The 17016-nt window shown below is 38.4% G+C and overlaps 2 protein-coding genes across 3 annotated transcripts; both read left to right on the forward strand.

Annotated features, from left to right (window-relative positions):
- On the forward strand, positions 1-9572 carry LOC131447658 (uncharacterized). 2 transcript variants are annotated; one of them, XM_058619566.1, is made up of 5 exons: positions 1-121; positions 6416-6582; positions 7331-7426; positions 7525-7692; positions 8115-9572. In XM_058619566.1, exons 2-5 carry the CDS (start codon positions 6529-6531, stop codon positions 8283-8285), a joined length of 489 nt encoding a protein of 162 aa, XP_058475549.1. In that variant the 5' UTR covers positions 1-121; positions 6416-6528; the 3' UTR covers positions 8286-9572. The 2 variants fall into 2 exon arrangements, with proteins under 2 accessions (XP_058475549.1, XP_058475547.1); XM_058619564.1 differs by lacking the exon at positions 1-121 and adding an exon at positions 716-805.
- Positions 9573-11212: 1640 nt separating this feature from the next.
- si:ch211-171h4.3 (serine/threonine-protein kinase SBK2) lies at positions 11213-16658 on the forward strand. Its single transcript, XM_058619239.1, has 5 exons — positions 11213-11421; positions 14601-14745; positions 14841-15043; positions 15177-15338; positions 15730-16658. The coding sequence occupies exons 1-5, from the start codon at positions 11416-11418 to the stop codon at positions 16360-16362; spliced, it is 1149 nt and encodes a 382-aa protein (XP_058475222.1). The 5' UTR covers positions 11213-11415; the 3' UTR covers positions 16363-16658.
- The last annotated feature ends 358 nt before the right edge of the window (positions 16659-17016 follow it).

Below are 17016 nucleotides of genomic sequence, written 5' to 3' on the forward strand. Positions count from 1 at the left end.
TTATTTATTTTATTGTGTGGATTTGAGACAGGAAGCCACAGTTGGAGCTGATGCAACGTCAGCGTCGTCACACACTTGTAACCGGCAGAGCAGCTGGGGGTCAAGAGCGCCGCCACAGTGGGTGAGTGAGAGCTCTTTGTTTACCCGTCTCTATCGTTATTCATCACATATGTTCATTTTTAATGGAAAGACCCTTTGCACATTTGACTTTTGCATTTTCTTTCAATTTTTTATGAGACAATGTGCAGGAAAATCAAGACGTGTGGATGTGAGGGAGGTGTTAGTGTCCAAGACTTGATTTATTACATGAATAAATTAGCTTTATATAAACAAAAGTCTGTTTTTATTTGTTAAAAAGAGACATTGTGAGGTTTAGTTTCAAAATGAAAGAAAGGTGTGATGAGAGGGAGGAGGATTGTTGCTTTGTTATTTTATGGTTATTTTAATAATTAATTATAACTGTAATTCCCCTCATTCACAAAGAAAGAAAGACATTTTGGGTTTTTTCAGTGTGTGTGTGTGTGTGTGTGTTCATCAGTGTGTGTGCTCATCAGTGTGTGTGTGTGTGTTGGGGGGGGGTGTCCAGCGTGGGCGTCAGTGCTTGAATGGCGACGATGGCTGATGACTCAGGTGATGTGTCATACTCTGAGCTATAAAAGGGAACTTTTTACGTTTTGTCCACACAAACACACACATACAGTACAGTGTACACACACACACTCACACACACAAACACTCACTGTGGACTCACTGAAGGAAGCGTGTGTTTACTGTAGCAGCAGCAGCAGCAGAGGAAAGATGAAATGTAAGTTTGTTTATAACACTTTAACACTCAATCTGTGTGTGTGTGTGTGTGTGTGTGTGTGTGTGTGTGTAGGTGGTCTTTACTGCACGTGGTCTCTACTTTTACTTTTAGGCTAAGTGAGTGAGTGAGGGAGTGAGTGAGTGAGCATGTGTTTTGTTTCATTTGAATCTCTCAAACAACGCGGTTTTTGGCAACAGGCTGCGCTCTGATTGGCTGGAGTGTGTGTGTGTGTGAAGTAGTATGCATTCAAATCATATTGATGGTGATGATGATGGAAAGCAGTCATTGTTAAAGTGATGATGAATGAAGAATTATAGTGAACATTTGCTGTCTCACTGTTAAGGAAACTTAGTTTTTGTGTCACTTTGTAAACCACTCACTCTCCCACACCAAAGTCCTTTGAGAAAATCAGTGATTTTAGCTCACACAGGAGCTGCTGGTCTACTGCTGCCTCGTGTGGTCCCTTTGTGTCACTGAGGTAAATCTGAACGAAGGATTTCAAACACTGAAGTCACAAAATAAGACATTTGAACTTACTGATGGAGGCAGCAGTGGGTCAACATCTCCTGTGTGCTGTGATGTTAAAATCACTGATTTTCTCTATGGACTTTGGTGTGGGAGAGTGAGTGGTTTACAAACTTCAGTTTCTTGTTGGAAAAGTCTGTGTTTTTGTGGTGCAGGGGCGCTCACACCACAGTCAGCACTGACCGCACTTTAAAAACTGTGCATTACCCATTTAATGTTTGACCTTTACCAAAATTCAAGTGTTTATTTGTGAAAAGAGAGAAAGTGCGAGGTGAGACACAGTAGCATGAGTCAGGAGAACAGACAGTGATGTCATCATCATCATCACTGTTACTGTAATGTAATCTGCACAGTCATGATACAGAGCTGGACTACTGATTGATTAAAAGGGAACGAGAGAGTGAGTCACGTTGTGTCTCACTTTGACATCTGTGGCCATTTATGGTACTACACCAGAAAATAAATCGACATTTAGCTTCGAAAACAGAGTTTAAAAGTTACCATGTAGTTACTGAATAGGTGAGTCATTATATTTGACAGTATTTACTGGTTCAAGTTTGAACTTTTCCTCCCACAGTTTGAACAGATTTCAGAATTTAGGCCATCGATCATTAACTATTTGACCCACTTATACCAAGGTATTGATCAGTGCAACTTTGACTGAAAACGTGTGTTGTGTTTTGGCTTTATTGGTTTGTCCACTCGTTGGTTCTTGGAGGAAGTTGGGTGCACACAGCACTTCAGAGGTTTGTTGCAAGAAAAAAAGTAAAAGGTCCGGCTGAGGAAGTGAGGCGTTCACTGTGTCAGAGAGCAAATACAGGAAACTCCAGCGCTACAGCTGACTCGGCATTTTTTTCCCTTCTTTCTTTTTTTCCTTTCAAAGAAGGACACAAACTGGAACGGAAACAGTGGAAGTGTGCGAGACGCTACATGAATGTGTGTGTGTGTGTTGATGTTTGCTGTGTGTGATGAAATGACCTGCAGCACAGATGAAAGACGCTTCATTCACTCCTGCTTCTTAAGCAACTTTGTTCTGAAGCGTAACGCTGTCACAGCTGTTCGCGCTGCCAAGTCCATGAGTGTACACTGCAGCGCTCGCTGGCGGATGTTTTTCTTACTCTGACAGCAGGATTGTGCTGATGTCCTGCTCAGTATTTTTCCTAAAGTCATCTGAAGTCAAAATGCTTTTGTGGACAGGAAGTGCATGTAAAGAAATGATGATGATGAAACAGCAGGAGAATGTTGGCAGAGAGGCGTCAGTGAACATCTGTCTGTTGTCTAATGGGATTTGGTGTGTGTGTGTGTGTGTGTGTGTGTGTGGGCAGAGATGAGAAGTGAAAGGTCTTAACCTTCACTCGTTGCCTCGCGTCACCGCGACACGACCGTCTGCTGAGGAAAACGCTCCAGACTGTGTCTGTGTTTTTGACTGGAGGTCAATGAGTGACTCAGACACAGACAAATACACAGTAATGTTCATAAATATGACATGGCAGTGTCTCATGTCAGCACTTGTAAGTGATATGATCACTATATGACTTTATATTAGTGAAGTGCAGATATTTCCCAACTATGATGAACTGCTACGTGACGCCGTAGACATGAGCAAAATAAACTTATGAATAAAATAAATAAAGAATAAACACAAATGACAACAACAAAAAAAAACAACAAGCTGCCAAACTGGCTACAAAGCACGGAAAATATGTTGGAGTCTTTGGTCTCAACTTGTTTTGGTTGTAATTCCCCTGTCTTTATTCATGTTTGTGTCTGCTTCTCTGTCCCAAATTTCTCTTAAAGTTAGTTACAAAATAAAAATAAAATTCAATTAAAGTTTACAAACCGCTCACTCGTCTGCACCAAAGTCCATAGACTCCTGTGCGCTGTGATGTCAAATCACCGTGTTTCCAAGTGAGTGGTTAACAATATGACACACATTTGAATTTGTCTGTGAGAAAAGGCTCCGAACATATTTTAAAAATATATAAAGATTTTGGCAAACAAATATTTTCTCATTCAACCGCACTTTTAAAAAACTGAACAATTGATCCATATAAAGCGTATAAATCCACCTTTAGAAAAATAGCTCATAAACAATGCTGATAAAACATGATAAAATCATAAAACAGACAAAACCTCACAAAAAAAGCAAATAAGAACAGAACTAGAATACAAAACTTTCTAAATATACAGTATGTGTTAAGCATTGTCAACATAGTTTAACACACAGCATATGGTACAATCTCAAATATGCCAACTATACAATAATAGTTAGCATCAATTACCTGAGTATAAAATGGCACAGTCCATGTATGAATATATTTAATTGCTTATTTATAGACAAAACACTGTGAGGTGTTGTCTATAAATAAGCAATTAAATACATTTAAATGCAGTTACGACTGTCAGTGTAAGTGTGCATGTGTGTGACAGTAAAAGTGTTGAAAGTTCACCATGTCAGACACTAAGTGGATGTTTCCTCTACAGAACGCAGCCTGAGGCGTTCGCTTGCTGATGTCACCACAGTGAGATTAATCTGAGTCAGAACCCTGCACCAGCTCCACAGGCTCCGCCCTCTGCTTTTCCCACAGGAGGCTCAGAGCAGCCTGGGAAAAAAAAGAGAGAGAGACAAAAAAAACAAAAAACCCACAGCATACCTTTCATTCCTAAGCCATGACCTCACACTAGCACACACTTCATGTCTTTGTTGAGATTTGTCATGGGAAATTTGAAGTTGCATAAAGGAGACATTTACAGACGTGAACTAACCGCGAGTTTGAGTGAACAAAGATCATCTGTAAATTATTGTTATTAGATTATTGTTATTTTTAGGTGCAAAAGTGTCATATTCGCTCCCATCACATGTTTTAAGAGGTTCATGGAAGAGGATTAAGGGTCAAACATGTGAAAATGTTTTTGCAAACAAAATTTGAAACAAGAAACAAGCCAGAGTTCTGAGATTAAATTCAGAAAAATCTGAAGCTATTGGAATCAGAGGTTAAAGTTTTAATTGCTAATAATTCTGTTTTGAATATTAGAATTCTGACTTTAATCTCAGAATTGTAACTTTTGTCTCAAAATCCAATTTTGAGACAACAGTTAGAAGTCAGACATTTAAGTTTTTAAGAAATCTCAGAATTATGAGACTAGACTCAGATTAACGTTTTATTTTAATCTCAGAATTATGAGATTAGAGTCAGAGATTAAAGTTTTGATTTTAATCTCAGAATCATGACTTGAATGAAAATGAATGTACCCCAATCGTCTTCCGTAGATGTTTACCTCCATAGATCATTTATGCTTAAACCAGAATCTTCATATTGCTGTTGCTGCTTATGTGAACTGGATCAATAACTCAGTGTTCACCTTGCGTCCACAGAAATGTGTCGCCCACACACACATTCCGCTGACAGTAAATCAGTGTCTGACCTGTTTAAACCTTCAGTCGAACCACAAACCTTTCATCTTTAATCTCAACCCCCACAAACCTGGTTTAAATTGAAGGATTTTGTCACAGATTTACAACCAAAGATACTGAAGCTTGTGAAAATGTTGTGTATGTGAGATCGACCAATGCTATTTCTTCCACCGAAGACATGTAAAAAAAAGAGAGTCAATTTTAAGGTGATCGTATTCTTACCATTTATTGTGTTCTTTCATTACAAACTAAATATATTTAAATAAATCCCAATTATAAATCCATACAGTCTTCTAGAAAATATTAATCTCATAAATAAGCAGCTCACAAATATTTTAAATATAAATATGTGATGAATACATAAATATTTAGTAAATTTACATAAGACACATTAAAAGATGACACATTATGCACATATTTGGGTTAATACTTTTAATTTAGGTCACTACTTGAGTAAATCAAAGCCAGAAAGTAAAAAGTCAAGTGATGATAATCCTTTATTTGTCCCACAAAATGATGAACCAAAATGATGGTTATGGTTGAGAAAATAACATAAAATAACGCCTGAACTACACATTTATCCTGCCTCACCACAGTGTTAAAACACACCAGTAAGTCATCTCATAACTGCAGGAAAAGCTCATGGTTTTAAACTTGAAAGTGTGGTTTTGCTGCTATGCAGACGACATCACATTCTATGTAACTGACCACAAGAGTAAAGATCCTCGAAACCGCTGCGTGATAAATGTTTCATCATTACATTATTTCACATGTGTTAACTTGTGTCCATTTGAGTGACAGTGGCTCAGTGGTCATCTTTCAACTGGAAGGTTGAGGGTTTGATTCCCAGCTCTGCAGGTATACATTTTGATGTGTTTTGTTGTTGAAATTGAGATTTTCGATGACTGAGATTGAAAGAAATTTAGTCCCATTTACATCCAGATCGACAGTATGTCATAAAACATGTGTTATATATTTTCTGATATGAATATTAAAGTGATGTGTACATAAATATTTCGTTTAGTTTAGTTTAGCTGTAGTTTCATATTTTATTTAAAGATGCACATATTTAGTTTATTACTTTTAATTTGAATCAAAGACCCATTCACCTGATAAAGGTGTAAAACTGAAATGTTCTTTTTGCTGTAATAAATGTTGACATGACAACTACGAAACAATTTGATTTCAACCAATTTCCTTCTTTTTTGCTATATAGAAAATACATATCCAGATATTGCAGAAAATTGAAATACTTTTTTGTGGTTAAATCTCTCTGTAGATGTTGGTTTTGTGTAATCAAAACACTTTTCACAGACACATCCTCGGGTTTGAACTTGTCATATGTCACATGGTCAAGATCTTATTTCTGTGATTCACACACAGCAGGTGTGTGTGTGTGTGTGTGTGTGTGTGTGTGTGCGTGTGCAGCCCAGTCTCCACCTGTGATGGGATTATCTGTGTGTTAGTGCAGCTGCGGCTGATGATCATGTCTCTGAAACTATTTCAACCTGCTGTTGTAACTTGTTTTACGGTAAACTTTTATGAAAACACTTAAAAATAAAATTTGCTGACAAATGTCAGTCTTTGTTCTGCGAGAGCTACAAAAACAAAAGTAAAATGTGAAAAAAAAAACTCAACTGTTTTTGAATTTTTTCCCCTTGTCTTTGCAGTGATTCATGACTCCGCCCCATTTATTCTCCACCTGCTGCTTTTGGCTGAGCTGTTTGTCCGCACGTCGTCCCGTCCCACCCACAGTTTCTCTATCTGTGGTTTTTTTGGGTCAATGATCCCTCAGGTGGACAGAATCAGGATGTTATCCAAACATCTCCATGGCCTGGTAAAAATTAACTACACACACACACACACACACACACACACACAAACAGTCTACATGAGCTGGATTCTGATTTTTACTTAAGTATTTATTTTTGTTGTTTGGTTTTTGAATATTTGAATACAATAAAACTGTATTTTTCAGTATATGCTTATACATAGATACTAAAAACAATTGGGTACACAATTAGGTACATTAAAATAAAACAGTATATAACTAAAGTTGACTAATATGGACAATTAATTGTAAGTCAATTGTTTTAATGTTGTACTTAATTCAGTTTTAACTGTAATGTTTCATTAAAAACAAAACACATTTAAAATGAATCTACTGCCACCCATACAACTGGGTGTATCATGGAATAAAAGTTTAAATTGTTGTTTAATGAGTGATAAATAATATATTCTAATGATTTAATCCGCAGGAAGACTTTAATTTGGGTGTTGATCTTCAGTATGTCATAAAAACTGTGTCATATATTTTAAATATAAACATAAAAGTAATTAATTCATTCATTCATTTACATGCAGTAGAGTCATGTTTTATTGAAAGAGGACACATTATGCACATTATGTTTTGGTTAATACTTCTCATTCTGATCAAATGATCAGAAAAAGTTTTAGTTTTAGTTGTTTTTTTACATTATTACACAAGCAAAGACAGATTTATGAATGTAAAGTATAGAAAAATGTTGACTAGTTTTGCAACATTTTCTTGAATAACCTTTGTTTTCCCGTCATGTTTTCAACAGTCAGATGATGAACTTCTGAACCTCGCTGCTGTTGACAACAGACTTCATGATCTTCCTCACATTCAGCAAACTGCTGCTCATTTCACTTCACGGAAGGTAAATGTCTGTCTGGATCAATCAATCAACCAATCAATCAATCAATCAATTGAATTCAGATTTTTTTAAACAGAAATGTCTCCTGCACTTGTTCACAGGTGAATGAGTCTCTCTCTCAGCTTCATGTCTACACTCAGTCTTTTAAGCATCACATTGACTGGCTGATAACTGCTCAATTCAACTTCAGTTTGCCCACGCAGCCAGCTGAGGGCGCCAGTGCTCACCTGCTGCAGCTGTCCACTCTCATCCACACAGCTTTACATCAGGTGAGACCAATTTCATCTCATTGTGTCTTATTTAAGTTTATTTATACATATATATATTTGTATATATATGTACATGTATATATATATATATACATATATATGTATATTCATTTTCAGATTAATTAAACCAATAAAACACAAATATTTATGATTTTTTTTACATTTTTTTGACCAATTAAAAAATACCTTAAATCTTCTCTTAGCCTGAAATTTCTTATCATACAAAATAAACTATTTTAAGAGTTTTATACTTTTGTAAATGTGCAACAAATGTGTACATTGAGGTGTAATGATTAATAATTCAGAGATTGTTAAACTCTACATACCATGTAAATGTGTATGAATCAGGTTCATGTGTTAAAGTGTAAACGTGTTGATTTGACGGCTGGTTTTAACGCTGACTTTCTCCTCGTTGTCCTCAGATGGACGAAACGTCTACTCAGGCTCCGCCTCCCTTCCTCCCTGTTGCCGCCTCCACCTTTGACGTGCTCCAGTTCTCTGTGGAGATTTCTGAGCGGCTTCAGGTCTTCTGTTACTGGTCCAGGAGACTTTTACGGCATCTCCAGAAACTCTCGCGCTGCACTCGACGTTAAGACCTTTGACGTCATTGTCGAGCAAAAAAAGAAAACCACTGTTAACTTTTGCGATTTTTACCCAGCAAGGCATTAGCATAGCAATGCTAGCAGCCAGAGCCGGATTACACAAAGGCAAACTAGGCACGTGCCTAGGGCCCGATTGGCAGGGGGCCCAGACAGAGGGACAATCGAAACCTAAAAATGACGATTTAGGCTCCTCGTCCTGATGACGCGACGCTGTCAGGGGCTTTCTAAGGACAGTCTGCTCTGATCGACAGTCGCGCTGGGGGCAGGCGGGTGGGAGAAGCTGCAGTGAGTGCACATGTCCGCGGCGAGGTGGCGGGGGTTCGCTGTAAACCACCTTCGCCCCGAGCCCTCCAAGCCGATCTAGAGTCGGTCGCGGCGCACCACCGGCGGAGGAAATTTCATGTCAAACTTAAGTGTGACACTGCACTATAACCCTAACCCTAACCCTAACCCTTAGTCTAAAAGACTAAAACTAAGACTAAACCAAATTGGCTTCCAAAAACAACACTGCACAGTACACCATCCAGAGAAACCTACTGCAAATTGTATTGGTCTTTGTATATTTGACTACTTATTAAACTATTCAATTTAATCAACACATTTAATTAAGATTTTCTGCAAAATGAAATAGCTTACAACATTTATCTTATTTGCTCTGTTTACATAGCAATGCTGACACCTATTGGTGATTTACTGGTACTACTGCCTTAACAATGACACTCGCAATGGATAAGATAAGGATAATTTAATAGCATTTAATAGAGCCTTGTAGTAATGTATAAATACGGTAATACAAATCAAAAAATAGTGTGATAGACTGTTTAATATACGACACATGACTTATTTTGGCATACAAAGAACCAACTTGTAACCAAAGACTACGCTATGTAAAATGTGAATTGACTTTTATTAGTAACTTTGGTAAGTTTCAGATTTCAATTCATAAATAACATCGATGGAGGGGGGCCCAAAAAATACAGTCTGCCTAGTATAGTCCATTTATTTAATCCGGCTCTGGTCTCAACGTGAAAATGAAAGCTCAAAGCTGAAGTTACTGTAGCGTCACCTTTTACGTTTACGACTGTTTACACGCTCAGTGCCTGCGAAATGTTTGTCTCCTCATGAGCTAAATTGCAACAAAATATCCTGGAACCTTTTTTTGTACTTATTTAGATGCTATTTATGAGCTTTTTTTACATTTTATATATTAGTGTGAGATGCAGGCATCTCATTGGGTTATGTAATATTTAATAATAATATTAATAATAAAGTATTGTCAGGCTGTAGTGACATTTACAGTACTATTTATATATTTTGTATGTTTATGTGTTTTTTTTACCATGATTTATGATAAACTTCATAATAAAAATGAAGATTAAAACAGATGTGACTGTCTCCTGCTGATTAATAATGACATTTATTTATTTAGACAAAAGTTACCACTGGTTACAGGATTTTGGATAATAGTTTTATTCTTTATCAGTTTGGCGAAAACATAGTAGACATGCATGTAAGTAATAAGTGAGAGGTTTCAAACTATTTGTTGTACGTCATTAGGCAGCCTTTTCCAAAAAGAAACTGAAATTTGTGTTCTTCACTCTCCCAAACCAAAGTCCTGAGAGAAAATCAGTGATTTTAACATCACAATACACAGGAGTTTTTGATCCACTGCTGCCTCCATCAGTAAGTTTAAACGTGTTATTTTGTAAAATTCTGATTGAAATCCTTTGTTCAGATTTACCTCAGTGACACACACTGACCACACGAGGCAGCAGTAGACCATCTCTCTTGTGTCCCTGCAAGCTAAAATCATTGATTTTCTCTAAGGAGTTTTGTATGGGAGAGTGAGTGGCTTACAAACTTTCTGTTCCTGTCTAACAGTGAGATAAAGACGTGAACATATTCTTAAGATATTAGACTTAAGGAGAAATTGATTTTGTTAATGGCTGTAATTTCTTTGTTTTACCCATGCAGTGATACTAAATATAAATTAAGGCTGAGCCAGTGCACTAGCAGGAACCTGAAACTGAAGCAGTTGAATGGAATGTGGCCATCATTAATTTAATCATTTACATCAAAATGTCTGCACTGTGTTTTCAGTCTTTGATTCTTCTGGTCAGATTGTCTGACCTCTCTGAAGTTCATTGATTTTTTCTTCTTCCATTTTTTAAAAATAAATAAAATCCTCTTAAGTCTCAGTTCCTTCACAGAAACATGTCCGTGCTACGTAAACACCGCATGTGCTGCTGAAATGCAAACACTCGTAAAGTTAAACTGCTGTGAATTACACGTCTCCTGCCTGCTCAGCTGTGAACGCTGTGCCTGAACTGTGGTAACACACACACGTTGACATGTAACTGATGCTCGCTGCCTCCAGAGGAAAGCCTGACATTCATGGACTGTGGTCAGTCAACGGCAGCTAGCAGCTGAGAACGACGTCCACCACGTCCATATTCATGTTACACCTTCATAATTACTAAAATAACATGACTTTACACTGATTTATTTAAGTACTAAGATTTTGTTGCATACATTTGACAAGTTGAGGCTTCGTTAAAGTCTTCTCTATGTGTTGTGATGAAAACTGTGGTCACTGAACCATTGGTTTACTCACGTTATCTCAAGTAAACAAAACTGTCCAGCTACAATAGCCCAAAGCCTGTAGCTGCCAATGTCAAACACCTTGCATGACATTTTTATGTTAGCAAGAAGTTTATGTGATAATTTTAGTTTGAATAAATGTAATGAATTAGGGTGTTACCAGATGAAGTGTTTATCAACCATTTTCTTTTTTTCCAGTGTCATATGAACACCTCACATCTTCCAAACATGGTTGTTTAATCATGTAACTGAAGCCACATTGTGACGAAAGGGAAGTGAACACACAGACATACAAATGCATGACCACCCGACACTGCATCAGCAGCAGCAGCAGCGGCAGCAGCAGCAGCAGCAGCAGCAGCAGGAAGACACGTCAGATCACACACAGACTGAGACTCTGAGTCTGAGCAGCAGGGGAAAGAAAACACAAACCTACTGAGATGAAAAGCAGGACATGAATTTATGTCGGACACATTTCTGAGCGAAGATCAGCGACACTCCACTGGATCACAGCTGCAACATGACAGTAAGTCTGAGCCGAGAGCTACTGTAGAGACCGACACCACAGACATGATCTCAAGTTAAAGGGTCACTTCACCAGAATTTGACAGAGAAAATGCAGTCACATCTACTCATATAGATTCTTGTCTTCATAAAGCTCTGAATATCTATGTATACACCTTTAACAGTGACAGTGAAGGTTACTGGAGGCAAATAAAAACAAAAACTAATGTCATTCATTGATATGTCAAAATTAAACCAAAATGTGCATGCAGATACATTTGTTGTATGTGGAAATTTGTGGACTTAAAACTAGATTTCCTATTATTAGGTATCTTTGCATGAGTGGATTTGCATTAAAATTCCCTGCAGAGCATCAACAAGCTGATTTAAACATTTTTAGACACATGTTATTATTTCTTCATAATATAAACATAATTAATATAACATATATAATGAAATAATAGATAACAAACATTATTCCCAATTTCTCAATGTCAATCTTGATTAATTTACACATGCTTTCCCTGATGAGTTTATGTTGCCTCATGAGTATGGATTATCAGACTTTAACTGATCCACTTTTTTTTTTAGCTCACAATACTCAAAATAATATAAATAACAAGATAGGCGTTAATTACAAATAATTCCACAACCTATTATTCAATAAATACAAATACCCTTTTGATTATTTTGACATTTTATTAATATAGGCCTCTTTTGTCGATTTTGTCATTTGATTGGAAATATCTTGAATTATTAATAATATTCTGTTGATTTTTTTGTTAGTTTTATCAATAAATTTGGCTAAATAATACTTTTTATAAAGCATAATAAACTTGACTTATGAAGGACGGTTTCAACTGCTTTACGTCATCACAGAAATGAGGACATACAGTAAAATGAAAATAATAATGGAAACAGTTCAATCAAATTATATATAAAGAGAGAGAATGATTTGTAACAGCATAGACTGTAATGTATACATGAGTTTAAAAAAGTATGTTAATGTCATTAAATGGGGACATTTTGAATGTTGACCTCTTTTCCATACGTGTGTCAGTGATGACAGACGTGTGCATGTCACACAAACACACACATACACACACACACACACACACATACATACACACACTGATCCACAGACAAACATCTTGTCAGTCATCATGTTGAAGTTTGTTGTGGGCACAGATCCATTTCCATGTAAAAGACATCATCACGACATGTATTCCTGACACACACACACACTGCATGTCTCTGTATTATACAGCCTGGGCATTGGGCCCATCGTAGCAGCAGTTGTTCTGCAGAGACGTCGCCTCCTCTTACACTCATTTAAACCTGAGCGACTCTGAGCGCGTCAGTTATGCTGTTTACTGAATAACAATCTAATCCCTGATCCTCCACACACTGATGCAAATGCTACTACTGCTGATGCTACTGCTGCTCTTTAAAGCACAGAAAACTTGAATTTATTGTGTTGTGTGTATACAGCAGCAGAGCAGGCGGGTGGGGATAAGAAGAGTTTACATCGTGAAACTGCCAGGCGTGCGGTACAATTCATCTCTGAATTTCTCTTTTCAGTCAAATTCCAACCCCTTAGTAGATTCACTTTACTAGCTCAACTTCCTGTGTGCAGTGTGGGAATGTCGGCGGGCAACACAAGATCTAAACACTGCTATACTGAGAAACTTAAGTTTGTCTAGAAACTTAAGTTTGTCTAGAAACTTAAGTTTGTCTAGAAACTTAAGTTTGTCTTGAAACTTAAGTTTGTAAACCACTCACTCATCTGCACCAAAGTCCATATAGAAAATAAGTGATTTTAGCTCAAAGGGACACAGGAGCTGCTGCCTCGTGTGGTCAGTTTGTGATTCCAAAGTAATCTCGATTAGCTCGGTGATTTCAAACTTTGTGGCGTTGGCATTAAAACGATTCCAGACCTGAATAGCTCAATACTTAGAACACTAAAAATACATTCACACATTGTGAAGAAGGATTAGACATTGAAAATATGGTGTCACGCATATGACTCTATAAGTGTACATGTTCTGCTGAGAAATCTTTGAATTGGATTGAATGATTCAGTTGTAGCTAAATCTCCATTAATCTGTCTTCAAAAACAAACCCTCCTACTTTGTGTCTGTGGCTGCAGGTGTGGACAAACACCCCTTGACTTATTCACAGTATCTGTGTTCAGCACATTCATGGTGCCGTGTTACTCTCTAATGACCGTGTAATGAGTCGACCTGTGTATAGACACAACAAATCCCGACTTGGGCCTGAGGGAACCAGCTGTGCTGGAAACATTAACCTCCCAGCAGACAAAACACACATCTCTGAGTGTGTGACAGGATTTCATGAGGCTATGAACAGACATATTTATAATACCTGTGGATCAATGTTGTAGTATCTCCATGACAACTGTCATCATGACAACGATGGTGTGGAACTCCACACAGAAAACAAGCAATTAACCTGTCAAAGTTTTCCTCTAAGTATAAAAATTATTTCAAGCAGGATGTACACAGGGAGGGGTAATGTGGGTCTTTACAGCCCGCCAAACTCACAGTTTGAAATTCAAGTTCAAAGTTCTTTTGAAGTTCTACAACCTACCTCAAAGTTCTTCACCCAACTGCTTGCTGTCTCGTCTCCTTAGTCTTTATGATGGTTCAAAGTTCTTGATCACAGTCCAAAGGTCTTGATCATAGTCCGAAGTTCTTGATCACTGTCCCAAGTTCTTGATCACAGTCCAAAGTTCTTGATCACAGTCCAAAGTTCTTGATCACAGTCTGAAGTTCTTAATTGCAGTTCTCAGTTCTTCAACACAGCTCAAAGTTCTCCACCCAACTCGTCTTCTTAGTCTCTTTAAGTCCTCCTTCATTCCTATCCTCATACTTTTTTCTCTCTCTCTCAACTGTCAAATTTTGATTTTATTGATCTTAAATGTTCAACTTCACTCCTTCAAAGGTGTTTGCTTAATTTACTGAATCAAAAAAAGCATCTGGTTTTTGGTTACAAAACAGTCAGTTGTGTTTGAGAAAGTGACTTAGTATCAAGGAGAGCTCATAACGTGGTCAGGTACAGAAGCAAACTGAACAGACTGAAAACTGCTGGAGGTTTTAGTCTCAGATCCAGTGCAAACTTGTTGAAATATAATACGTTTGGCTGTGATATGGTGGATTATTGAACTTCTTGTGTTTCCAGGGTGCCACAAAGCTTCTGGACGAGATGTGCCATCTGACGGCTCAGACTCTGACAGCGATGGACACATCTGAGCACTTCAAGGTCCTGAAGCTCCTGGGTGAAGGCTCGTATGGGAAAGTCATGCTGGCCGTACACAGGACGAGAGGTAAGGGACAGAGTGAGACATGATGTTTGTTTGTTACAAGCTCATGACATCAAAGTTAGACCCACTGACCACGTTCAATTCATGATGTCATGCAGGTACACCGATGGCTCTGAAGTTCTTCCCTCGGGTGTCCACCTCTCTCTTCTCTTTCCTGAGGGAGTATAACTTCTCTCTGTCGTTCTGTACACACCCATCCCTCACCAGAGCTTTGGGAATCGCGTACTCCACACCTTCACACTTCGTCTTCGCTCAGCAAGCAAGCCTCTTTGGCGACCTCTATGACATCATCCTGCCTGAGGTACATCGTTATTTCATGATACAACTTCATTCTGTTGAGGTCTATTTGCAAAAGAAATGTTGATTGAGAGAGTGAGAGATTGACATTCACCAACTTTCATCCACCACTGTCTCCCTGCTAACATCCTGTCCAGGTCGGTATGGAGGAGGACTGTTGCCAGCGTGTGGTGTCCCAGCTATGTGGCGCATTATCCCATCTGCACTCGCTTGGCTTTGTCCACAGAGACCTCAAACCAGAGAACGTCTTCCTGTGCGACTCCACCTGCCGCTGGGTCAAACTGGGAGATTTCGGCATGGTCAGTATGAGAACATAGTTATTCAACTATCACTGTTAATGTTACCTGCATTACTAACTCCACAATACTTGCCTGTGGCTAATGCTAGAGCTAACTCCATTCCTGCTAACCAAAGTGTGACCAAAAGCTTGAATAAAGGAACACATGCATATTTTTAGAAATTGTTATCGTCCAACTTCCTAATTTACTTTCTGCCAACATTAGCAGGAACGTTGTCCTCCTTTTCTGATACAACGTCTAGATGCTAGAACTGTATAATGGAAAAGCCGCATTTGTGTGTCTTCGCATTGACCTATCAACTGTGGTGTGTACTCAGTCTTTGACACAGAAAAAACAAAGACGAAGATGGAGCAAACACATTCTCAGGTACTCAGTATTTCTTTTACCCCAGGTGAAGGCCAGAGGCACCAGGGTCCCAGAGGTCTGGTACAGTTCTCCCTACTGCCCCCCTGAGGCTGAGATTGCTCGTGGAAATGAGGACAGCTGGAACAGCATCAGTGATGAGAACAATGGTGTTAAGGAGGACAAAGAGGAGGAGGAGAAGAAGCCCAGAGTTTGGGTGTCAGTGGAGCCGAGCACTGACAGCTGGGCGCTGGGAATCCTGACCTACGCCATGCTCACTGGCAGTCACCCCTGGGCTGAAACAGCCAGCGACTGCCGCTCATACCTCAAATATCGCGAGTGGTTTGACAGTGCAGTGGAAGCCCATGAAGACAAACTGGACATGTGGACAGAGCTACAAAGAAAGAACGCTCAGGATTCCATTGATTCAGTTGGAGCAGTGAGACCTAACATTGCACCACAGTTTGCGTGCTTCACTCCACTGGCCCGGTCCTTCTTCCAGTCGCTCCTGGACCCCAGACCCAACGTTCGAGGACAACCCGAGGACGCACTGAGTTTCCTTGGAGGAGACTGGATGATGGAGAAGGAGAGGGCGAGGCTGGAAGAGGAGAGGAAGAAGAAGAGGACAGAGAAGGGAGGGATCAGACACACGAAGGAAAACGAAGGCAGAGGAGAGCGATAAGCATAGACAACACATAATACTCTCACAATTTACTGTGTATTAAGTTCATTTTAGTACACCAAAAACCCAGTGGGGTTATAGGAAATGGTTATATAAAGTGTACAATGAATCAGTTATAAAGAAAACATTATATGGTTTGAATATGTATAAGTTGAATATGAGTTGTATTTTTTTAATAACTTTAATAACTGTTGGTCAAACGTGACCAATAAACACAATTGTAATGAACTTTTTATGTAATCAAAATTGGTCTAAAATTATTTTTTTATATTCAATTAAATGATGTTTTAATCAAAGCGTTGCTACTGTCCTGTTTCTCCATTGTCAAATCACATCCACATTAATATGTGCATTCATTTAATAAAAATAAATGTAATGTGACATAAGCTAACATTTAATCTCTTCATCTTCCTTGAGTGAAACGTGGTTCATGGCAGAGAAATATTTCATAAGCCATTTCAGTCAGGACCTTATTAATATTTGGCTGCGAATATAAATTAAGTTAACAACATTTCTTACGTTAATTGCAAATATTTACTGTAGTATAATTATGTCCAACACGTCACGTGGAAAAATAATAGTGCAGCAGTTGCATTTCAGGATGTTGGCGCTGTAACAGCATCATGTCCTTGGAAGAGAGAGCTCCTTAGCTCA

Source organism: Solea solea, chromosome 20, assembly GCF_958295425.1.
Source record: "Solea solea chromosome 20, fSolSol10.1, whole genome shotgun sequence".
NCBI lineage: Eukaryota > Metazoa > Chordata > Actinopteri > Pleuronectiformes > Soleidae > Solea > Solea solea.

Coding starts and splice junctions, on each gene's coding strand:
- LOC131447658 (XM_058619564.1), top strand. Junction 6,583..7,330: donor CCAAACATCTCCATGGCCTG/GTAAAAATTAAC, acceptor TGTTTTCAACAG/TCAGATGATGAACTTCTGAA. Junction 7,693..8,114: donor TCCACACAGCTTTACATCAG/GTGAGACCAATT, acceptor CGTTGTCCTCAG/ATGGACGAAACGTCTACTCA.
- si:ch211-171h4.3 (XM_058619239.1), top strand. Junction 14,746..14,840: donor GGCCGTACACAGGACGAGAG/GTAAGGGACAGA, acceptor GATGTCATGCAG/GTACACCGATGGCTCTGAAG. Junction 15,339..15,729: donor AACTGGGAGATTTCGGCATG/GTCAGTATGAGA, acceptor CTTTTACCCCAG/GTGAAGGCCAGAGGCACCAG.